At 50.8% G+C, this 20,435-nt stretch overlaps 10 protein-coding genes across 10 annotated transcripts; 4 read left to right on the forward strand and 6 right to left on the reverse strand.

The window, feature by feature from the left end:
- Positions 1 to 1,193: 1,193 nt before the first annotated feature.
- HETIRDRAFT_427441 (uncharacterized protein) lies at positions 1,194 to 3,702 on the forward strand (the record flags this gene model as incomplete). Its single annotated transcript, XM_009548782.1, has 8 exons — positions 1,194 to 1,206; positions 1,263 to 1,312; positions 1,354 to 1,528; positions 1,651 to 1,697; positions 1,757 to 2,444; positions 2,633 to 2,916; positions 2,998 to 3,472; positions 3,545 to 3,702. 8 exons carry the CDS (start codon positions 1,194 to 1,196, stop codon positions 3,700 to 3,702), a joined length of 1,890 nt encoding a protein of 629 aa, XP_009547077.1.
- Positions 3,703 to 5,275: 1,573 nt separating this feature from the next.
- HETIRDRAFT_434492 (uncharacterized protein) lies at positions 5,276 to 7,075 on the forward strand. Its single transcript, XM_009548783.1, has 2 exons — positions 5,276 to 6,926; positions 6,983 to 7,075. Exons 1-2 carry the CDS (start codon positions 5,330 to 5,332, stop codon positions 7,006 to 7,008), a joined length of 1,623 nt encoding a protein of 540 aa, XP_009547078.1. The 5' UTR covers positions 5,276 to 5,329; the 3' UTR covers positions 7,009 to 7,075.
- A 105-nt stretch (positions 7,076 to 7,180) lies between these two features.
- On the reverse strand, positions 7,181 to 10,449 carry HETIRDRAFT_475911 (uncharacterized protein). The gene is made up of 11 exons (XM_009548784.1): positions 10,370 to 10,449; positions 10,121 to 10,310; positions 10,018 to 10,070; positions 9,658 to 9,959; positions 9,483 to 9,600; positions 9,406 to 9,424; positions 8,857 to 9,338; positions 8,601 to 8,800; positions 8,463 to 8,546; positions 8,153 to 8,412; positions 7,181 to 8,089 (listed from the first exon to the last, which is right to left on the reverse strand). Exons 4-11 carry the CDS (start codon positions 9,701 to 9,703, stop codon positions 7,313 to 7,315), a joined length of 1,986 nt encoding a protein of 661 aa, XP_009547079.1. The 5' UTR covers positions 9,704 to 9,959; positions 10,018 to 10,070; positions 10,121 to 10,310; positions 10,370 to 10,449; the 3' UTR covers positions 7,181 to 7,312.
- On the reverse strand, positions 9,709 to 9,930 carry HETIRDRAFT_418341 (uncharacterized protein; the record flags this gene model as incomplete). The annotated part of the gene is made up of 1 exon (XM_009548785.1): positions 9,709 to 9,930. The coding sequence occupies one exon, from the start codon at positions 9,928 to 9,930 to the stop codon at positions 9,709 to 9,711; it is 222 nt and encodes a 73-aa protein (XP_009547080.1).
- On the reverse strand, positions 9,891 to 10,449 carry HETIRDRAFT_409835 (uncharacterized protein). Its single transcript, XM_009548786.1, has 4 exons — positions 10,370 to 10,449; positions 10,121 to 10,310; positions 10,018 to 10,070; positions 9,891 to 9,959 (listed from the first exon to the last, which is right to left on the reverse strand). The coding sequence occupies exons 2-3, from the start codon at positions 10,289 to 10,291 to the stop codon at positions 10,065 to 10,067; spliced, it is 177 nt and encodes a 58-aa protein (XP_009547081.1). The 5' UTR covers positions 10,292 to 10,310; positions 10,370 to 10,449; the 3' UTR covers positions 9,891 to 9,959; positions 10,018 to 10,064.
- Positions 10,450 to 10,608: 159 nt separating this feature from the next.
- On the reverse strand, positions 10,609 to 11,765 carry HETIRDRAFT_427444 (uncharacterized protein; the record flags this gene model as incomplete). Its single annotated transcript, XM_009548787.1, has 5 exons — positions 10,609 to 10,651; positions 10,714 to 10,781; positions 10,840 to 11,118; positions 11,280 to 11,438; positions 11,700 to 11,765. 5 exons carry the CDS (start codon positions 11,763 to 11,765, stop codon positions 10,609 to 10,611), a joined length of 615 nt encoding a protein of 204 aa, XP_009547082.1.
- Positions 11,697 to 13,500, forward strand: HETIRDRAFT_440289 (uncharacterized protein). Its single transcript, XM_009548788.1, has 2 exons — positions 11,697 to 11,745; positions 11,806 to 13,500. Exon 2 carries the CDS (start codon positions 11,865 to 11,867, stop codon positions 13,428 to 13,430), a length of 1,566 nt encoding a protein of 521 aa, XP_009547083.1. The 5' UTR covers positions 11,697 to 11,745; positions 11,806 to 11,864; the 3' UTR covers positions 13,431 to 13,500.
- A 3,764-nt stretch (positions 13,501 to 17,264) lies between these two features.
- HETIRDRAFT_319146 (uncharacterized protein) lies at positions 17,265 to 17,766 on the forward strand (the record flags this gene model as incomplete). The annotated part of the gene is made up of 2 exons (XM_009548789.1): positions 17,265 to 17,571; positions 17,627 to 17,766. The coding sequence occupies 2 exons, from the start codon at positions 17,265 to 17,267 to the stop codon at positions 17,764 to 17,766; spliced, it is 447 nt and encodes a 148-aa protein (XP_009547084.1).
- Positions 17,767 to 18,244: 478 nt separating this feature from the next.
- Positions 18,245 to 19,257, reverse strand: HETIRDRAFT_384838 (uncharacterized protein; the record flags this gene model as incomplete). Its single annotated transcript, XM_009548790.1, has 4 exons — positions 18,245 to 18,414; positions 18,466 to 18,874; positions 18,932 to 19,128; positions 19,189 to 19,257. 4 exons carry the CDS (start codon positions 19,255 to 19,257, stop codon positions 18,355 to 18,357), a joined length of 735 nt encoding a protein of 244 aa, XP_009547085.1. The 3' UTR covers positions 18,245 to 18,354.
- Positions 19,258 to 19,499: 242 nt separating this feature from the next.
- On the reverse strand, positions 19,500 to 20,384 carry HETIRDRAFT_384845 (uncharacterized protein). Its single transcript, XM_009548791.1, has 3 exons — positions 20,275 to 20,384; positions 20,033 to 20,217; positions 19,500 to 19,972 (listed from the first exon to the last, which is right to left on the reverse strand). The coding sequence occupies exons 1-3, from the start codon at positions 20,347 to 20,349 to the stop codon at positions 19,579 to 19,581; spliced, it is 654 nt and encodes a 217-aa protein (XP_009547086.1). The 5' UTR covers positions 20,350 to 20,384; the 3' UTR covers positions 19,500 to 19,578.
- Positions 20,385 to 20,435: the final 51 nt, after the last annotated feature.

The raw sequence follows: 20,435 nt of genomic DNA on the forward strand, positions 1-20,435 counted from the left end.
CACCCTCAAGGCCCTAGCTCTCAACTTTACTTTACTATTTCTCCTGATTTGTTATCTGTTTGTTTACAAAAATGCTCTACAATGTAAAATGTGCTTGCACTCAATCTTGATGATCTCACTGGACATCAACTTTAGGGCTGGCTTCTATTCACTTGAGGCAAACTCCAAAATTATCGAAATAAACCCTAACCCCACAAAACTAATATTAAGCGCTGTGCAAGAGTCGCGAAGCGACGGGTCGGAACTCGTCTCGAGTGGGCGACACGTGTGCCCGCTGTGGACACGCTATTTCCACGTGGGGAAGCTGGCTTGATGCGAGGCGCCGAGGGAAGAGATGTCCTTCATAGTCGGCACTTAGGGATCGCGGCTATTGGGAATGAGGAGTCGGAAAGGGGCGGGGGTTCCTCCGATTTTAATGCCAGGATTTACGCCCCCATCATGCGGCATGCACCGGGGAGCCTGTGACGTGCCGCGAGCAAGCCTGCATAAGCGGGGCCACTGTGTCTCAAACGTACTATATCGTCTATGGGGTGTTGCGCGCTGACATTATTGGCGCGCCCGAATCCGACATCTAGGGTAGCGACCGGTACTAGACACCGCTCACTATGGTTGCGAAAAATTGTATTCGCCAGGTGACGGATTGGTGGAGGTGGATGGATCTTGAAACGAGATAAGATCTGATAAGATTGAGAGTCTGATGACGTAAGTACGTTTTCGAGACACAGCGAGTCGTCTGACGTCTCTCCCGTCGGTTCCATGCCGCAGCAGCTGGCCTTTGTACACCGCGCCTGTAACTGCACCTGTGTGTTTCTCTTCAGTTGCGAAGATACATCAAAATCCCGCTGCGCCCGAGGATTACGGTGCCAGATGGCAGTGCCCAAGTTGACGACTCATCCGTATATTTGTCGACTCTCGGATCAGCCGACGATCCTGGACCCGCATTGCGCTTCTCCCTGTCAAGATATCCTTCTTATCAGAAACTGATGCCAGAGAGACCCAGCAGCTCCACCGGTGCAAGGAGCTGGCTGGAAGACTTGATGAGAGACATTGTTGGGGAGGGCACGGCGCATGGGGTTCCTGATAGAATGCTGAAGACGCTATTCTTTGGGGGAGACGTTCGGTAGCTACGGCATATGAAAGTAGACCCGGTGCTCACCGAGTTGATGCGAACTGTCGATGCTGTGGATTTTATCATGAGCGCATGCGGTGAGTTTATTTTATCTTGTTCAGCATCGCGGTTTGTCGATGAATATACCAGCTAGAGCCCGATAACCAGGCGAAGGGGCTGGAGCGACCGTCGGCACTCCCTCTGGTCAGCTGTATAGATGCGCTGACGTCCGTCATGGCAGAAAGGATCAGCTGCAGAGGCTCTACGCGAATTTTCGAGGCCCCTACATAGGTGAAATAGCGAACGATTTTGTGGCAGCCCTCGCCCATTATGAGGGCACCTACGATCCTGAAATCTACTGTGGCCACACGATTGTCATTGTACCGTCGAGCGGCACAGGCAAATCACGTCTGGTGGAGGGTGGGCTTGGCTTTGACTTGTTACATGTCAGGTCTTCGCGTTTCAACTGTCGTGGGCAGATTCCGAGTTTGAGCATCTGTTTATGACAAGATGAATGGCCCATGAGTGGATGGTCCCTGCAGTGGATTTCTTCACGAGAAGTCGTATCATGGGTGATGAATCTCCCGAGGTAAGTACTCGTGCTGTAATATAACCATCGCTCATCTGCTGAATCAATGGTTTACACAGTCAGAGGAGCTGGCAGCTGCCTTCCTCAGAGCGTTGATGAAGTCGTTGCTTGACGGGGTTAGACAGAAAACGACGACGACAGGACCAAAAGACTTGCTGAGCGATTGGGAAAATGCCGATCCCGCCGATCCTCAAACCTTTGAGCGCCATCAGCTTTTCGCGCAAGTTGAGACCTCGGCCGAGGAAACGCTGCATGAGCATCACGAAGAACTCCGCCTACTGCGCTTGCGACCGACATATGATCCTGAACTTCCCGACCATCGACTGAATCCCCTCGTTTGGCACAAATCACTCCTTCGTGTACTCGTGCGACCCCACATGGAGACTCTTGCTGAGCTCTTGCAACTCCGTGGTTATAGTCGATTCATCGTTGCATTTGACGATCGCACCACGTTAAACGCTAGATTTGGAATCAATATGTCGTGGATGGCCCTTCAGCGCATTATAAACGCTGCTGACCGCCTTGCCCTCCCTGTCAAGTTCTGGTTTCTGTTGCTCGATAAGACTCCGTCTCTGTACGATCTTGCTCCACGAGAAAAGATCACCTCTTCCTTCCTGCTCAAGGACAAGTTCAAAGATGCTGCATCCGTGGATGTACCTCGGGTTCAACCAGCACCTCAGCGATGTTTGTTTGACGACACCACAACAAGCACTTCTTCTCCGTCACATGAAGATGTATGGCAGATCCGTGAGTACGAATCGTAGTCACTGTGATTGTTCTGTTGAATGGTGCTCACCATATGCAGTATTGGTGGGGTTTCGATACTAACAGTAGTCTCCTCCAGGCTGCGCGCTTCAAACTTTTCGGCACCAGCGATTTCTCCCCTGCGAATCTTTTTCACACGTTCGCCGCATTTTCTTGACGAGTCGTACTAGACATTGGTGAAGGCGAAGGGTCTATTGGCTTGGCTACAGCTTCCGTGCGCAGCCACATGCGCGTCCCGACGGGTGTCGCCGACAACCTCCTCGTGACAGAGGCTCCTTCAGAGCCAATTCTCTCCATCGCTGCCGCTACAGCACTCCTCGAGGGCTTTCGAGACCTTGTTCGACGAACTTATTCTCACAGGGCTTGTGGTCGATCGAAGCCTTCGGGGCGATCTATGTTGCCAGTTACTGATGATCCTCAGCCGAGACATGGGGACGCTGAAGGAAGTAGGCAAGTTCGTTACCGTGACGAAGCCTCCCGGAGAGCCTGATGAGGAATTTCAATTGTTCCTTTGCGACTGTCCGCATTCTTGAAGACGCTACTCGGGCCCGAGCTCAGTTTTCCTATGGGCAACACCTTGCGCGATCGTCTCCTTGATGACACTGCTGGTATCTGGATCAACTTCACCCACGTCGTCCAACTCGACGAGATCATAACTGAATTGACTCCCGAGTTTCTGAAAAAATGCTGGTCCTCTAATGCAGCTATACAATGCTCCTCCGGGCAGTCGGTCTTCAACGAATTCTTCGTCGGCTATCGCGACGACCTTAGCAAGCCATTCGACAACAAAAATCTTATCTATGTGCTTTGGCGCACAAATACCAAGACCAGGGCGGGATCACATCCTCTCGTCGACGGTCTGGCTGGTACTTGGATAGTCCCCAAAGATGGCCCTCGCTACAAGCCCACAAATTACCTCGCGATTGTTATGGACCTTTGCGCGACTACTTCTTTCCAAGATAGTCAAAAATGTCGTTTGACGTATGAAGAGCCCTGGAGGCCTCGAAGGGGTGCGGAAGGCTTCACACGATAGGGTGGATACGCAACTGAACAGGAGGCCGAAACAAAACGATACTATTTAGACGTCCGCGGGCTCAGTACGACCTATCCGGTCATCGGGAACTACGACGCGCGTTTCAGACAACTGCTCGAACGCACAGTGGGATACTCTGATGCTAGGTTTGCCGAGTACGCGGAGAAGATGTACGCGAGTGTCCGGCATCTGACACTCGTCGATTGAGGTTGGGAAGATGCTGAGAGGAAGCCGGCAGTTCAACAAGAGCGTACACCTTATACTTCAAACATATGCAGTTGAGCCACTTATTGTGTGTATTTGCTGTGGTGTTAATATATGCACGTACTCTTCGATGCGTTTCGGGGCCTACGTTTGTACTTCAGGTCAGTATTTGTTTGACGAGAACCCAGGAAAGCTCGTCTTAATTGGTTTCCCTCAAATGTACGATGGCATGAACTCATTCTGCGCTTCACTTCCTATCCTTGTCTGGACAGAAATGATGGCCATCCCTTTCGTATTCTTCAGGTGCATAGCTCAGTAGCATGTCAATCATAGCATTATCGTAATACTTATTGTTATTATTATTTTGTCTCAAGATAGATGGAGAAACCGGATTCAAGTTTCTAACAAACGCACCAAAGATTGGCATTTTTCCTTCAATGTGTTGATCTAATCTCAAAAGAGACGCTCGATTGGTAGAGACTTATTGTATACGATCCCATCAATTGAGCCATTGTTCGTCTCGTCTCGTCTTTCTTCTTCGTTCATGTGTTTCGCAGTCTGCTCTTCACATGTCACTTCTTCTGCTTCTTCCTTTTTCTCTTCCCGCTGTCTAGTTCATCTTCTGCCTCCCTGTGAGCTTCTATCTCTGATCCACCCACCAGCCCAGCATATGAGACATCTGCCGACAAGACAACAGTAATTGTGCAGAGATCATTGTCTCCAGCGAGTGTCCGAAGAACACTAACAGTTGCGCAACAGGAGATGACGAAAAGTCCACAAAAGAGGGCACAGGTGCTGCAAAACAACAGCCGAAAGTGCGAGGTGCAGCCCAAGTCCGATTGCAACCTGAGTGTCCTCAACGACAGTTTAACGACAGGCAAATCCGTCCGCACTAAGGATCGGACGTGACGATTACCAACTGGCCGTGGATATTTTTCGAGATTTACCCCTTTTCGTCCGTACTGGTCTTGGACATTTTCGGGTATTTCGACCACTTTCCATCCGCATTGGGAGAGGACATTTGTAAGGATATGCTAGGGTTCTTATGGAACCGCGTGCCTCCGCGTGTACCTGCATTCGGCAACCAAGTCCTTGTCCAGATCTTCCCTATTTGCATTCCAGTGGTATCTCACGAACTGCACTTGCAGTGTCGGTAAGATGTACCACCTCTTCTGCAAACTGGCTCGCAAAAAGCGAGATATATTTTCTGCGCTGCGACATAGCCATGGACAAAAAGACCCGTAGCTGTTTTTCGCAGCTTTCAGCAGTCAATGGGGCGTGTATTCCGAGCCTTATTGTGCTGAGATGAGCCTGTACATAGCGTGTACCTCAAACCCACAAGTTTCATTGTTTCTGACTTTGTTTCCATAGCGCTACTGACATGCCTGAACAACATGCACCCCATCTCCCCGAATACTTAGATCAAGGCTGCTCATGCTATATAAACAGGCATCTCTTCATTCCCTCTATCGATCGCCGTCATCTGGTCGTTGATCTTGTGCGTTACAATTCATATATTCTCGGATATCATCCTCACACTCACATCACCGACAGCGCACTACTCATTTTGGGCATACGCTACCCTGATCTTGTGTGGGTCATCCTTCCGCCCGAACAATTCTGTCCAGTCATGGACACCTTGCAGTTTCCTCCTGAGGTCCTGTCCGAAATATTCCTGAATAGTCTCGATCTTCAATTGGAGGTGGGATATCTACCTCGTATTCATCCAGACGCCGCCCCTGTCCTCCTCACCCGTGTCTGTCGCTACTGGCGCAATGTCGCCTTATCTAGCCCACGCTTGTGGTCTCGAATGCTTCTTCCTAGTCTCCCTCCTGCTCTACCACAACGCAACTCTCTCCTCAAACGAATTCCTTTTTGGCTTTCGTTGTCAGGTTCGCTCCCACTTTCAATCACTCTGCGGATCAGCGGCAGGTTTCCTGCTCTGGCTCCGAGATACGCCACACTCTTATGCGGTGAGAGCCATCGATGGGAATCAGTCCGGCTACATTTGGGGCTTGTCAAGATCGAGACACTACCCCCCGTAGGCTCATTGGAAATGCTCAGGGAGTTCCTGTATGAAGGAAACACGAACAAGGTCGGCAGCGTAATCCCCCCGTTCTTGACATCTTTCGCGTCCGCACCACGTCTGCGCACAGTCACCATCAACAACGACATGGCATGGACTTGGGCGCTCCCTTGGACAAACCTCACAAGCCTGAAGATGGTCTGTGAGACGGCGAAATTCCCACCGGATGTGATGCGGCGGGTCTGTGAAAGCTTGCAGGCGTGTGCTTGCCTCGAGTTTCTCGTTATTAGGTTTAAACTTCCATATGACGGCGAACCGCCGCTCCCATCAAGATTGCCTGTCGTATTCCCTCAGCTTACGCAGTTTTCTCTCAATGCCGATTTGCCAGAGATCATAGGGTCTTTCATGGATATGTTTGACATGCCGCGCCTCGGTGTTCTCAATCTCACAGTGAGTGAACATAGGAGGGCCGACAATGCCCCTGACCCTCATGAAGAAATCATGGCGAGCATTTTGAGCTTCCTTGCTCGAAATGGTGATCAAATCGACAGACTCTATCTGGAAATATCTATCCTACCAGATTCGGACCTCGTGCGCATCCTTCAGCGGGTCCCAAATATTCAGGTTCTTGATATCAAAGACGAAGGCGTCACTCCGCTTCTTTGGAATGCACTCACCATCCACTATGACTCCCAAGGTCGTGTACAAGCTGGACAGAACCTCCGCCTCACAGACATTTCTTGCGTGGCTTCAACCAGCTACTTAGGCAATTGGGACTATACTCAGGTAGTCCCTTGTCTACCGCTTTCTGTCGATGCAGCTCATGGTGGAGCTGGATCGCTTGGAGTTCCTGGTACTGCGACAGGCCAGATCACGTTTGCTGGCGAACTGCTTCCAGCGGAAAACCGAGCACCCCTCGACGAGCTACAATATTGGCTAGCCAAGGTATCCAATCCTGAATATTCTATCAACTTCGCACGCATGATTCAGTCGCGCTGGCTGCTCCCTCCGAATGCCCGAGCCGAGGGGCAAGTCGCACAGCTGACCGGGATGAGACTGGTGCACTTCGATTTGCACATCGTGGAGATGATCTCGCGCGACTGGTACACTGCGCTTTTGAAGTCTTGGGGAGAAGGGTTGCGATTGAGTGTATGGTGCTCGCTCAGGAGGCAAGCTTATTGGCGTCAGACGCTTAACTCTGGTAAGTAGTCCTCGTACTTATGCATCTCAATCAGGCTCACGAGTGCACCTGGCTAGTGATGAATCCCCAGCTCGCTCAGTAGATTTTTCTACGAAGGTTCTTCTGTAATTTCATATAAGTGTCAATGTTAAGATCTTTGAGAGGCCGACAATCATCCCGAAAGTGTGCGCCTATGGTCAAGTAGACACAACCACATGATTCCTCTGAAGCAAGCGGATATCATGAAACTTACAGGTATCATGCCGAAGCACAGTAGGGCACAATTCATCGGAGCTCATGATTGGCTTATCCCTGTCATAATTACAGCGCGAGTGCGGCCAAGCAGGGCCAAACAGGCAAAGTGCAATTGGAAGTATGATCAACGTGATATGAAAGTTCCTCTGCTCTCACAGAAGGAATCCTGAAAAGTATCTTTCCACTTCCTTCCAGGCCCCAATCCCATAGCCATCTGCTCGCATTCCAACATGACCATCGGGACGCACGACGACAGTGGCTCCGACCCCTTGATCAACCCCCCATTTCTCGTGCACAGGATGCCTCAAGAGTGCCTCCTTAAACGGCGACAGAGAAACACAATCATCAGAGAATAAACGTGAGGGGTGCAACAAGCGAGACTTCGACTGGCCGAGCGGCGAGACCCTGGCCATGAAAGAATCGAGCTGGAAAACCTCCGCATCCTTCGTAGTAGTGATCACCATCGACCGAAAGAGTGAATGAGAACGCGTGCCGTAGCCGCCATCGATCTGTGGGAGGTCGTCATCTTCGTATTTGAAGAACTTGCGACCATCTGGCGTCGAGTCCCCCTCCCTGATCCATTCCGCGTGGGGAGTGCGCAAATGGATGGGTGTATCTTCCAGGCGCACATTCTCCCCATAACGAGTAAAGATGGACCCAGAAGAGGTGATGTAGGTGTCGAGGGAGAGCAGAGAATCCACTGTTCCTGTGTGACGGAGGTCGCCGACTAGGAAGAAAATCGTGAAGCGGCCATCGAAGCGAGGGTGAACAGATACGATGGAACCGTCCGATACACGCCTTATGAGCGCGGGACGAGTGCGCCCTCCGACAGGTGCGCTAGGTTTATTCGCCTCGAATACTTCTGCTATGTTGTTGGGAGGCATAACGAGCAAGTTTGGGGGGTATACGATCGAGGAGCCGGATTGATACTAGAAGAGGGTTTCACGCTTCAGAATTGCGAGCGGTTATGGCAATGATGAAAGAATACCTACCCCGCTGTTGATATCATGAACATTCCTCAGGTCTGCACCGTCGACGGCATGATCGCCATCTTTCTTTGCATCCTTCTGATAAAGTTTGCTGGCAGCTTGCACAAGTTGACGATCTACCATGATCAGATTGTAGGCCACTGGATGCCGCTCGGCGCCATACGTCGACAGGATCTCAGGCCTTGCAATACCTTTGAGCACAAGTGCAAGCTTCCATCCCAGATTGTGTCCCTCGAGCATGGATGTATTCATACCCAATCCACCTAAACAAATCCCACTTAGTCCTTGCACACAAGCAAGCAAGCAAAATTACCTCTGGGGCTATGGGTGTGGCAAGCGTCGCCCAAGAAGATGACTTTGTCGTCCACCATATACTCGTTGATAAGTCTTTGCGTGACTGTATTTGGTCACGTGAGTAGTCGCTCCGTACACATCCAAGAAGATGACGAACCGGTGAAGCTAGACTCCCAAACAATCTCGTCCCAATCAAGTCTGAAAGGGGCGAACATGCTCTTGAGGAGTTGAGACATCTCCACATTGGATAGTCCATGGAGATCTTCGGTGGGCTGCATTACAAGGCGAGTAGCTCTCTTGCCCGCAAGAGGTTCTCGAGGAATGTTGATCACGAGACCCTTCTCAGATACGATCAGCCTGTATGGTGATAAATTTTAGCATCACTTAGAGTAATTAGAGTGATCATAACATACGAGAAGCGCTCGAGATCTGGAAAATCTGAAGTAATGCCGGTCAGATCTTGAATACAGTACCTGTCAGTGGTCGGCTGCGTCTCCATGCTGACACCGAACTTCGCAGCCCACCCCCTGACGGCGGACCTTGCACCGTCTGCCCCAAGGACATATCTAGCAAGGACGACCTTGATTTCGTTCGTTCCTAGATGCTGTAAGGTCACTTTGCATGGTTTGCCGGCACTTTGAGAGTCCATATCCACAAATTTCCACTGCCAATGTACGCGGAAGTCGGCATTGTGACTCTCGGCGTCGCGCAGCAGGAGTTCCTCGACGAGACCCTGGTGTAAGTTGCGTGGATGCGGCACATTAAAGTCTATGGCGCCGGAGTAAGACGGCGCGATAAGAGTGCGCTTCGCGACTCCGTCCTCCAACTTCCAGATAGTCTGCGAGTTCATGGCGCGTGACATCGCCATGACGTGGTGGTACGGCTCGCCAAGACTCTAGACCAGAGTCAGGAACAAGAACCATAGCTGATGACAGACCCCAAAACATAGTTTGAGTGCTTACTTCGAAGACTTCCAATATTCTGTAGGTCATCGTTTACGTCAGTCGGTTCATAGTATCGGACTGGAACACCGATATACCTCGAATGAAGAACTTCAGCTCGACCCCACTCATGGTCCACATATGTCCCAGCATCAATGAGCAGAGGCTTGATCCCCATTCTATTGAGCATAACAGCCGCTGTAAGCCCTGCAGGCCCTGATGAAACAAAGCGGTAAGCTAACAATAAGAGACATAAGCGCAAGGTATGCATACCAGCGCCAACAATCAGGACATCGTGTACGGCTTTATTGAACCCCATTGTCGTCAGAGGTGAATGCGTTTGCAGTGTAGATGAAGAGAACCTCTTATAAAGCGAGTAGATGGCCTATGCCGAGCACCTACGTGAGTGTTTGCATCTGGATATGCAGAGCGAGGCACTCGAATTTTGCAAAAATGTGGATTCAGGATATCCGCGGCGGGGGTGTCTAATCTGAATGACCGAAAGAAGGACACAGCGGGGCGAACACTGTGGGAAGTATACACCATATCATAGCAACCTTACACGTTATGAACTTCTGTGAATATCAACAGCCATATCAGTTATGAACAAGCAGACACAACAAGATGATGTACTATGATGTACCGGCGAGAGGACATAACATTGTTTAAGGAAAGAAATGTCATCCCTGAGGCGAAAGGATGTTGGCTAGTGCAATCAATCAGCTGTATCTCTCACATTCATCATGTCTGATTCCCAAAAAGTGACAGAGTCTCTGATAGGAAAGCATTGGGACTCAAAGCCTAGGGCTTCCCAGATTGCTTTTTTCGATGCGCCGTCATCGGGCGTCGTCGCTTCTGGCAAGTAGGCGAGACATCCTGAAACATCTGACCTCGGCTGTGTAGGCATGGAGGTTGTTTATGGGCTTCTGTGAGATGTGCAAGTCCAAAGTCAGCTCGACGTCAGAGTCGTTATGTAAGAGCTAACTTGGGAAAATTGTCACTTGATTGTGGGTCAAAGACGAGACAAGTCTTCGTTGCTGACCTAACACGTGTCTGTTAAGTTACGTTCATCAACCGCGGCGCGCAGGCGGATACGGTTATTGGCGGGCCGTGCTTTTAGTCCTGCCAGTGCCTGACCTGTACCCTCTACTACCGATTGCAGATCTTTGCCTATCCTCGCTCGCTACAACGTCTCATTTTGAAATCGGCTTGTACAAGCCATGTCTAGTCAGCCACCTTTCTATTATCCGTACCCCAGAGTCTCATGCTGGGAGAATGATCATTCCGTGTTTCTGGTTCAACACTTAGTTTCGCTGGATGAGGACTCACGTATTCACGGATGCTTGAACATTTTTTTGCAGGATGATGTTATGTAGCCTAGCTATGCCATCCCCTTTCTGTATGCTGCCGAGAGATATGCCGGGGCAGTGCCGATCTAGGTGCTCCTCCGCGCACCTTTCTCGAGGCATACGCAGTCGCATGCCGATGGAGATGAAAGCCCGAAGCGGAAATTGCGGCGACGCTGACTCTTACTCTAACATCCACCTGCCCGATATTTGCGCGGGCCTCCTCAAGCCCCCGAAACCCTCCCTCCTTGCTCATACCCTTACATGATTCCCTCGGCGAGTTGCTCCGGGCGCGCCCTAGCCAGCCCCATCCAATCCAGACATGTAGATGCGCAGTGGATCCGCTCCTCGCCGTGGCGATACCCTCGGCTACGTGGCGGGGCAAGAGCTGAAGTTGTACATAATTCTGGTGATTGATCAGAAGCCCTTGATAGAGTCGTAAGGAGGGGCTCGAGACTGGCTCGAGACGTGGCCAGCTGTGCGAACATTTTGGGCGGCAAGGTGTAGGATGACAGGATGTTTGAGCTTGATTCTCGACGAGCCGCTCACATCAAGGGTCATCCTGAAGGCTATTGCTACATTATCGAATTCTGTCCAGGTGCGCTGTATTTGTACAAACACTTCGGAATTTCGCTGCTGGCCACTGCGTAGGGATCTATAGCACGGGAGAAATTGGTTGCAGGCATCATTCCTCATAATACGTCTATACTGGAACGGTCGTGATGGCTCCATAAATTTAGCATTGCCTGCTGATGACGTGCTCTTTTCAAGTTTGCTGTCTCAGGATGCGTGTGCGCCATTCGTCTGCACCCAACAAAGTTGACTGATCTTTGGATGTGCGGATTGCATTCTCGTCGTTTCGTCAATGACATGGATGAGCGGACCCAAAACCGGAATGCGAAACTGTAAACCCCGACGGGCATTGTTCATTGATCGAGGCTCAACGTTACGCTACTCAGCGCTACTCACGTTCATAAGCTCCTCTTTAGCATCCATATTATACGTCCCAAGAGCAGTATGTGCATCTCCCTCCATTTCTGATCTTGGCAGATTGATTTTATACTCGACCTAGGAGAACTGAGTGATCAGACAAGTTCCGCTTTGTGAGCCACTCAAAGCTTATACACAGCACCCATGCAGCCCACGCGCTTTCCCCCTGAGGTTCTTTCCGAGATCTTTATGGAATGTCTTGACTTTCCACCATGGATAGATCATGACGGACCTATTCCTAACGCTCCTGTTGATGCGCCTTTTCTACTCACAAGAATATGTCGCCACTGGCGCGCAGTAGCAATGTCAACCCCTCGTCTTTGGACCAACATGTTCTTACCCGACCTTCCTAACACCCGCAGGAAATGCAAGCTTCTATTTTCCCAGGTCGCGATCTGGTTGTCACTGTCCAAATCCCTTCCCCTCTCGTTTGTCCTGCGTTTTGATTCTAATTTTTGCTCTCGCGACATGACTGCTCGGTATCTTGCGCTGCTTTTCAAAGAGATACATCGTTGGGAATCAGTGCAGATAGTACTGGGTCTCGGCGCGATTAGCTGGATGCCTGTCGTCCAGCCCGGATCCATGAATCTCCTCGAAGACTTCTACTTCGATGGCGCCACAGACCACACAAGCACAGACGTTCCGACAATCATGACTTCTCTTGCATCAGCGCCGCTCCTGAGTAACGTCGAGATCGTACATGATCAGTCGCACAAATGGGTATTGCCTTGGGCCAACCTGACAGTGCTCAATTTGGTCATTGAGGCTGAAGACATATCAGCTGACACACTCGAGGGTCTATGCGACAATTTGCACGAGTGCGTGAACCTCTCTGACTTGGAACTTGCATTCCAGTATGGATTTACTGGCGAGGTCCGCCCACCGACATCGGACGTCGTGCTTTCGACACTTGACTACCTGGCCTTGAAATGCAACGGCACGGATGTGATTGAGTCCCTCATGCACACGCTCGTCACTCCACGATTGAGCTACCTTTCGCTTGAATGCTTGAATCGAAGATGGTACCCTGAACCTTCCGCTACTCTAGGTTACAGTATCCTAGCTTTTTTGAAAGAGAGCGGGGGCGCTATCGAAACATTGAGACTCACCGATATGTGCATCCTCCCTAGGGAGATCGTGTCATGTCTATCGCTGCTCCCGAACCTCAAGGGACTCCACCTCTTTCACGAACGCGTTGACACGGAAGTTCTCGAAGCGCTTACTCTTCGCTTCGACGACGAAGGGCACTTGATCTTCGGGAATAACCTCCACCTCAAGGTTATATCGTGCTTGACTGCAGGAATATTCAGTTTCAGCGACGCGTTGCCTCAGCTGCCCTTCTCTATGAGGCACCCTCTTGGCGATGGCGACTGCACTAATACTCCGCAGTTAATCACTTTTCTGGACAATCAGCCACCGCGCGAGGACTTAACCACGGAGAAGCTCTCTGCGTGGTTCAGCGAAGTCTCGAACCCTGCCTTTTGCAGGAGTTTTGCCCGCATGATCGAGTCGCGCTGGTTGCTTCCCCCTCATTCCAAGGTTCAGCAGCTTCAGACGTTTGGATTTGTGCACTTCGACTTGCACATCCTCGAGCGGATGTTCCCCGAGGGGTATGTTGCTGTAATGAGATGTTGGAACCAAGGATTGAATTTGAATGTCTGGAGCTCGCTCACGAGGATGGAGTATTGGCGTTCGATTATGCATATGTAGGATATAAGCCTGCGTCTAGCTGTCTTCATGATGAGAATAATGTGTTTAATGCCACCTTTCGCACGAGCACATTCTGTCCAATGATCATACAATACGCTTCTCAGAATCATTTCGAAGCACCTGTGTGGACGTCAGTCGCAAGTCAATAGCCCAACGATGCAGCTGATATGTACCTGCTCCTTGTATCAGACCTTGACGTTGTCGACATCTCTGTGGGCGTTTCTCTTCATAGCGGTGCTCCCGAAGAATTGAGCAGAGAATTGACTGCCCACAAATTCCTTCACGCGACATATCCTGGGCAAATCTCCTGCTACGCTAGGCGGCGCAAAGCGAAGGAATAAGGCGTATTCATTCTAGTAAGGGGTACCGAGAGCCGTTACACCACGAGACGATGCATGGAAGACAATGGTATCGCCGCTCTCAACGAGCTCGTGAATTGTAGCCTTGATATAGAAAATACGGGGAGGGTGAGCTCGAACTTATTGATCAAGAGGTAACCAATGCATGACAACACCGATCGCCACAAGCAGTGGACGCAAGAAGCACTCACCTTGAACTCCTTGAAATTAGGAAAGATCAATGAAAACCACTCCTTGTATAGCGCCTTATCACGGGCAGGCCTGCCCAAGCTTGCAGGGAGAATACGATGCTCCGGTGTGTCGTCAAAGCAGTCGATGAACTCGTTATAGTTCCATTCGTTCAAGGCTGCCACATATTCGAGTGTTCTCCTTATGTTTGGAAAACGGTCCAAAGGTTCAACGTAGGTGGTAGAGTTCGTGCTGTGTTTACCAGGCGCTCACGGCGATGATGCATGATGGCGAGAGAAATTACCTGGGAGGGGTGTCCAAGGTCTCACCGGACGCGTCGCGTCGCGATTCTTTGACTGAGACCTTTTGTTGTCTTCCTCTACATGCATGTCTCCAATTTAGCTTTTCTCGCCCCGTAACTCTCCATATCCCTCGATGGACAACTCGGATGACTATTTTGACGACGACATTGTCTTTGATGAAGAGACTATCGCTAAGCTCGACGAAGAGGAGAGCAAATTCGTTACGCAACAGCCGAATCGTCCTGCCCAAAGCACTGCTCGTCTGCCTGCCACGCAACAACACACACCTCCGTTCGCCCCTCAACCGCCTACAAAGCGCTTGAAAACGGCGCACGCATGGAGCCCGCCTGTTCCTGCGCCTCCCGGCCGCAATTTTTCACTCGAGGACTTGGAGTTACCTGAGATTTCTGTCAATCAGGGATTTTATGGCGTGGACAGCAGCCAGCGAGCAGGCCTGAGCCAGAGATCTGCATCGTCTGCGAGGGATTCTGCGAGTGGAAGCGCATCTCATGCAATGTTCAACCATGGAGCTGTTGGGGGGCCACAGAGGTCGCGACCGCCTCCCCCAGTGTCGACATCGACTGTTAGCTCTCTGCGTGAAAACAATGCCCAATCACGCCCTCCAAACCACAATTCGCGTCCTCCTGTGCGAACAAATTCAGGCTCCACCTTTTTCAATCGCTTCCCGAATCGTCAGCCGTCTTATCCATCATTCAACAATGCCAGGCATACGCCCGCTCCCCGCCAGCAACCCCCTTCCCAACCTAAACAATCCGCCACCGGCCAGGGTTCGCACGCTAAACAACTGGAAGAGGAGCTCATCGCCCTTCGTGACCAAATGGGAGCGGTATGTTCTTCCCAAGTCTTTAGGCCTGTCTTTCGTTGATAATAACCTGGTAGCTTCAAAGAGATCACTCCGAGGCACAGAATATCCTCAGCGAGGCCTTGCAAGCAAAACAAGCTAAAGCTGGTGAAGTGACCATTCTTAGAGATAACATGGAAAAGGCAAGCCCGCCCTCTTTTGTTACTCGTTCCTGACCCACATCAATAGTCTTACTGATGGACAAGGTGCACAGGCAGCACGTGCACACGCTGCTGAACAGGCTAAGCTTCGAGCAGCGAAGGAAGCAGCAGAGGCGATGCAGCTGCAAATCCGGAAGGAGATGAAGGAGGAGATGGAACGTATGAAGACGCACTTCACGTTCAAGCAGCACGAGCTTGAGACTTCGATTCGCAAGCCGTGGACTGCGCGAACAGGCCCGTCGAGGGACGTTCCTATGACGCCGATGGCGATGGGACCCCCCATGATGCCGGTAACGCAGATGCGGCGCTGGGACCAGCATGCCGGTCCAAGCAATGCAGGACAACGCACGCCAACACGTCCACGCGTCGCTACGTTTGTGCGGGAGAACGGCTCGCCCGTTGGTCCGCGCAGCGCTAAAGTTCTCCCTAAGCAGAACGCGATGCTTCCCGGGTTCGTGAACGCGTTCTTACCCTCATCGGGCGGGCGCCGTGCTCCTGTGAGCCCTCTGAAAAACAAGGGCAGGAGCAAAGGCAAAGGCAAAGGATTGCTATTTGACCTCAACCAGCAGAACCTTTCTCTGGAACCGCCTTCACCGCCCAGCAGCCCTATTCGGCCAATGACTCGAAGTCAGAAAGCGGAAAGCGTGGTGATCCCAGACGAGATGGAGGACGTCGAGGTGGGCAATACGACGCTGGACGCAGACATCAGCTTCGATATGGCTGTTGATTTTGGAGGCGGAAGTATGGAAAAAATGAAGGCGTCAGTGGAGATGGAGGAACTAGCCAACGTCGAGCCTCCAGATTGGGTTGAGCAGGTGAGTAGAGTTGTCGCCGTTTTGCGGGGGCCTTGTCCAGCAACTTATCCTTGGTATGCTAGCTGAGCCAGATCGTATTCACGCACGCTTCGCGCACGTCCGGTGCAAATACACTGCAGACGCTGCTGAACGCCTCTTCATCTCTGGGAGAAGATGTAGCAGCTTATTCGACAGCCTCAGCCCGGATTCTGGAATTATTGGGCACATCGTCCAAGTTCAATGACTTCGACACCTTGGTCGCAAGTCTCTCAGCTTCATTTCTGGGGATGGCAAATCTGTTGATTTCCCATAATCTTGTATGTATCCGTTCCGCCCTAGCGCGCATTCTTTGTTGATGAGTCGCAGATTGCACCTCTGACTGACTTGTTCAGCTTGCTGGCAGCGCTCACGCTCTTCCTGCCCTCTTTTATAGGCGCTCTGCTCTCGGCCTTTCCTACGGAGCATACATCGGGCTTACTTGCGGTTCTCTGTCGCGCGGTCTCTGCACATCTTTCTCCGAATAACATTGGTGGCGACAATACGGAGAAATCTGAAGCCTCGGAACTCGCAAAGATCATCATCAATTTTATGGAAGCTATCTGTGGATGCATACCAAATGAATGCGAGCTATAGTATGTTTTATCTGTTACTCCTTATGCGTTTGCCGACATCTGCAGCTTGATCAAGCCCATCAGGGCACCTGGTGTTCTCACTACGTTTTTGAACTCGTCGCAGCCAACATGGTTTCTACAACGTACAACACGTCTTTTGTCATTTTTCGCTTCCCGTTCGTACTTCCCTTTTTGATCCTTGTTGTCATATTCAGATCGTATCACAGGAACTACAACACACCGCCATCTGTTATCGTTTCCCGAGGATGAGGTGGGACCCGAAGAAATGAAGGATTTCAGCCAGATACCCAATGTCGAGAATATTTGTGTCTTACTTGTCGACACTGCCAGGACAGGGACGGATGCAAGTTCATTCACATCCATTTCAAAGCTTCTTAGGCTGATCATTCCTCAGGGCGATAGTATGAGAAGATCAATACTGACTACCCTAACGCTGCTTGCAATTGCACATGCAGATGGATTGGCCATCCTGGTTGAATCACGAACGCTTATCCCAAGCCTGATTGTTCTACTCACCAACCTCACCGATCCCTTGTGGGAGGAAGCCGAAGAACTCATGTCCTCAGCTACACAACTTATCTCGTGCGTGCCGATCTCTCTACTGTGCAGAGAGGTGTTTGGTCTGATCTTTGATCGTAGCACAATATCTGCTATCACGCAAGCTCTCATGCTCCTGCATTACCTTGTCTTCAGCCCCGAACAGGGGCTCAACCTCCGCCATAAGCTACACTACGCGCCTCATCGGCAGTTCAACGGGGTCTCACATATGTTTGTCGTCACACTGGGCAGACTGAGCTTTGCGGACCCACCAGACGTGGAGAACCTAGGCGGCAACGAGAAGCGAAGGCTTGAGCAGCTTGCTGGTGCGTGACCACTTCGGCTACTGAATTGAGGGCCGTCATTGACCGCGTATATCAGAGATGGCGCACGATTTGTTGGAGCTGGTTGTGGATGGGCCCGAGGCGGAAAGCGTGTGGGCGATGTATCAAGCGTGGCCAGAGCGAAAAGGGGTGGTGGATGATGAGGAGATGGAAGCAAGGTTGTTCGATGTTGGGTGACTTTGTGATCTTTGATTCGCGCCACATTGGCTCTCACTACTATCCTATAGGTTTATGTACGTTATGTCATTCCCATACCACATCGTTGACTGCCGTTTTCTTTTTGTTAGATTGGATGATTATCACCTGGAGATAATGACTGGCACTGCCTTTTGATCGCGAATGGGATGTCGTGTCCGTAACCTATTCTCAACGTCACCGCCTGTGTCGTGGTTGGGCAACATGACGCGATCGGAGACCATACTTCACAGATAATCCCTATAATCGCACGTACTGATTGTTGTAACGAGCACCTGCACGCGCCGAGGTCAGGTGATGCGAAGGAGAGGAGCGCATGCCGAAGCGGCACAACTCGGGTCGGACCGAGTTCCATAAGTTTTTTTCCTTCTCCCTCGCCGTTTTCTTTTCCTCAGTTCTCTCTTCGCGAGACTGAGGTTAGTTTAATATTTCTTACTTCACACATCACACAAGCTAATGTCCCCTGTAGAAATCATTTCTATTATGTCCTTACAGGCTAGCTTATACTTACTTACTCCTTAATTCTCTCTTCGCGAGACTGCAGTCTCGACTGAGCACCTAAGACGGTCACTATATCCGAACCCGATTTCTCCATTGCGAAGGCTGCAGAGGCTGCGGAGGCTGCGGAGGCTGTGCTCACATGTTAGACGATTGCCGACCTGCAACAGTGGGTGAACTTACTTCGTAATCTTCATCCTCCCTCAATTCATTCTCTAGCATGTCGTGTATTGCACTGGTGAAGTCGAAACAATCCCGCCCGCTGATGATGGTCCTATGGGGCGTAGCAACGCGAGCGAAATGCCAGCTGAGCTCGCGAAGCTTTGCTAGCTGACAGACCGTGCCCACGCCTACTAAACCCCCCTCTTCCTCCGTCAAGGTCTCATCTCTCCTAGCCAGTGCCTCGTACGATTTGACCAGCCACGCGGAAACGTGAAATCGTCTGCCAAGTATGATGCGCTCTATATCCTCAAGGTCCAATGCATCCAATCTCTCGATTGATCTCTTTCGCAGATCTCGATAATCCCACATTGTGGCCAGCTTCAGCACCGACAGCCACTCGTTCTTCGTCAGATCAGCAGGGCACGAACCACTCCAGAATATCATCAAACTTAGCACATCAACAGAACATATTAGTTGCTTTGCTTACAGAGGATAGATAGGGTAGCAAGCCTTTAAGACACTCCTAAGATCAAAGGCACTGATATCGGGTGGCAGTTGTATTGGATTATTGTCATGAATTCCTTCGACTTCTGAGTCTCCAGCAGGCAAGGTAAACATCGTTGCAAAGACACCAGAAGTGCCTTCAAAGATACGACGAGGGACCTTGAATAGTATGTCTTCGACCTATTCCGCGATGTATGATCTAACGGTGATCACTGTCTGCAGGCTCATGAGACCACGCACTCTGAAGACAACCAGATCGTCGTAGTACAAATCGTCGTGCGTTGGCTTTCTCGCTGTGCCTCGCTGCATCGAACTCGTGTCGAGATTAAGAAGAGGTCGAAGATATGCACTGGCGCATGTCCTTAACTCGTGAGTTGTGGGTCACGATATATATGACATGACATGCTTTGAGTTTACGCATCTTTACATCGATCGCTCTATCTCCATGATCTGTGACATGGACACACTTCACACGAGGGTTGCTGAATTAGCTATCGGCGCGCTTATAAAATAGGTCTGTATGATAATTATCCATGCGATGCTGAATTTGTATCTGCGCAGCCTTTGCCAGCTGATAATCTCTCCCTATATTTGTGCCCTCCGAGTACATGTACAGTGCCTCTTTGAAAGTCACGCACCGTTCTCCGTTATCTCATTCCCGAACAACTTTTGGACTTCTGAAGCGAAATCAAACTCCAACCTGACCTTCTCTGCCACACAGGTCTTTCCACCGGCAGATTGCCAGCTCCGTTCGCGGAGGTCAACTAGGCGGGCAAACACAGGCCAGCCCAACTGCTCTCCCTCTTCGAATGTGAGGGGCTCGGGTCGCCTCGCGAGTTCTACGTACCCCTCGATCAGCCATTTGAACACCTGATGCTTTCTGGCCAGGAGAATAGATTCCAGCGGCTCCCGAGATTTCTTTTCCAGTTCAGCAATCGCCCTTTGTCGAACCTTGCCAAAGTCCCATAGAGTGGAAAGCTTGAGCACAGCCTGCCAGTCGACGCCTGCTTTGCTCGAACCTGTCCTGCGCGCACGATGAGTCTCCTTCTGTCTCCTCGCAATGCGCAGCCAGAAGGGTGCTTACATGGGATACAGTACTTTCAGGAATGATCGAAATTCTTCCGCGCTAATCTCCCCGGACAGCTGTATGGGGTTTTCGTCGCTTGAACCCTCAGCCCCTGCGGTGCCATTTGGCAACGTGTACATCATGCTGAAGATATCGTTCGCCTCCAGGCCCCACCGTGGTACCTTGAAAAGCGTCTTGCCTGCCTATAAATGTCAGTAGATCAGTCTAATTCTGGTCCTTCATGACATCTCTATACTCACGAGGATAACCAAGTATTCCATGTAGTAAGACTCATCTTTGAGAATCCCTGCCCTACGCTCAATGTTGTCGGTCATGGGGGATGTTTGCGCAGATGGAGGGCGTTAATCTGATAGGAGGTTTTGCGCAGTACTATGTGAGTCGCCGCGCCTATTTAAGTACC

This window comes from Heterobasidion irregulare (genome assembly GCF_000320585.1).
Source record: "Heterobasidion irregulare TC 32-1 unplaced genomic scaffold scaffold_06, whole genome shotgun sequence".
In the NCBI taxonomy this organism is placed as follows: Eukaryota; Fungi; Basidiomycota; class Agaricomycetes; order Russulales; family Bondarzewiaceae; genus Heterobasidion; species Heterobasidion irregulare.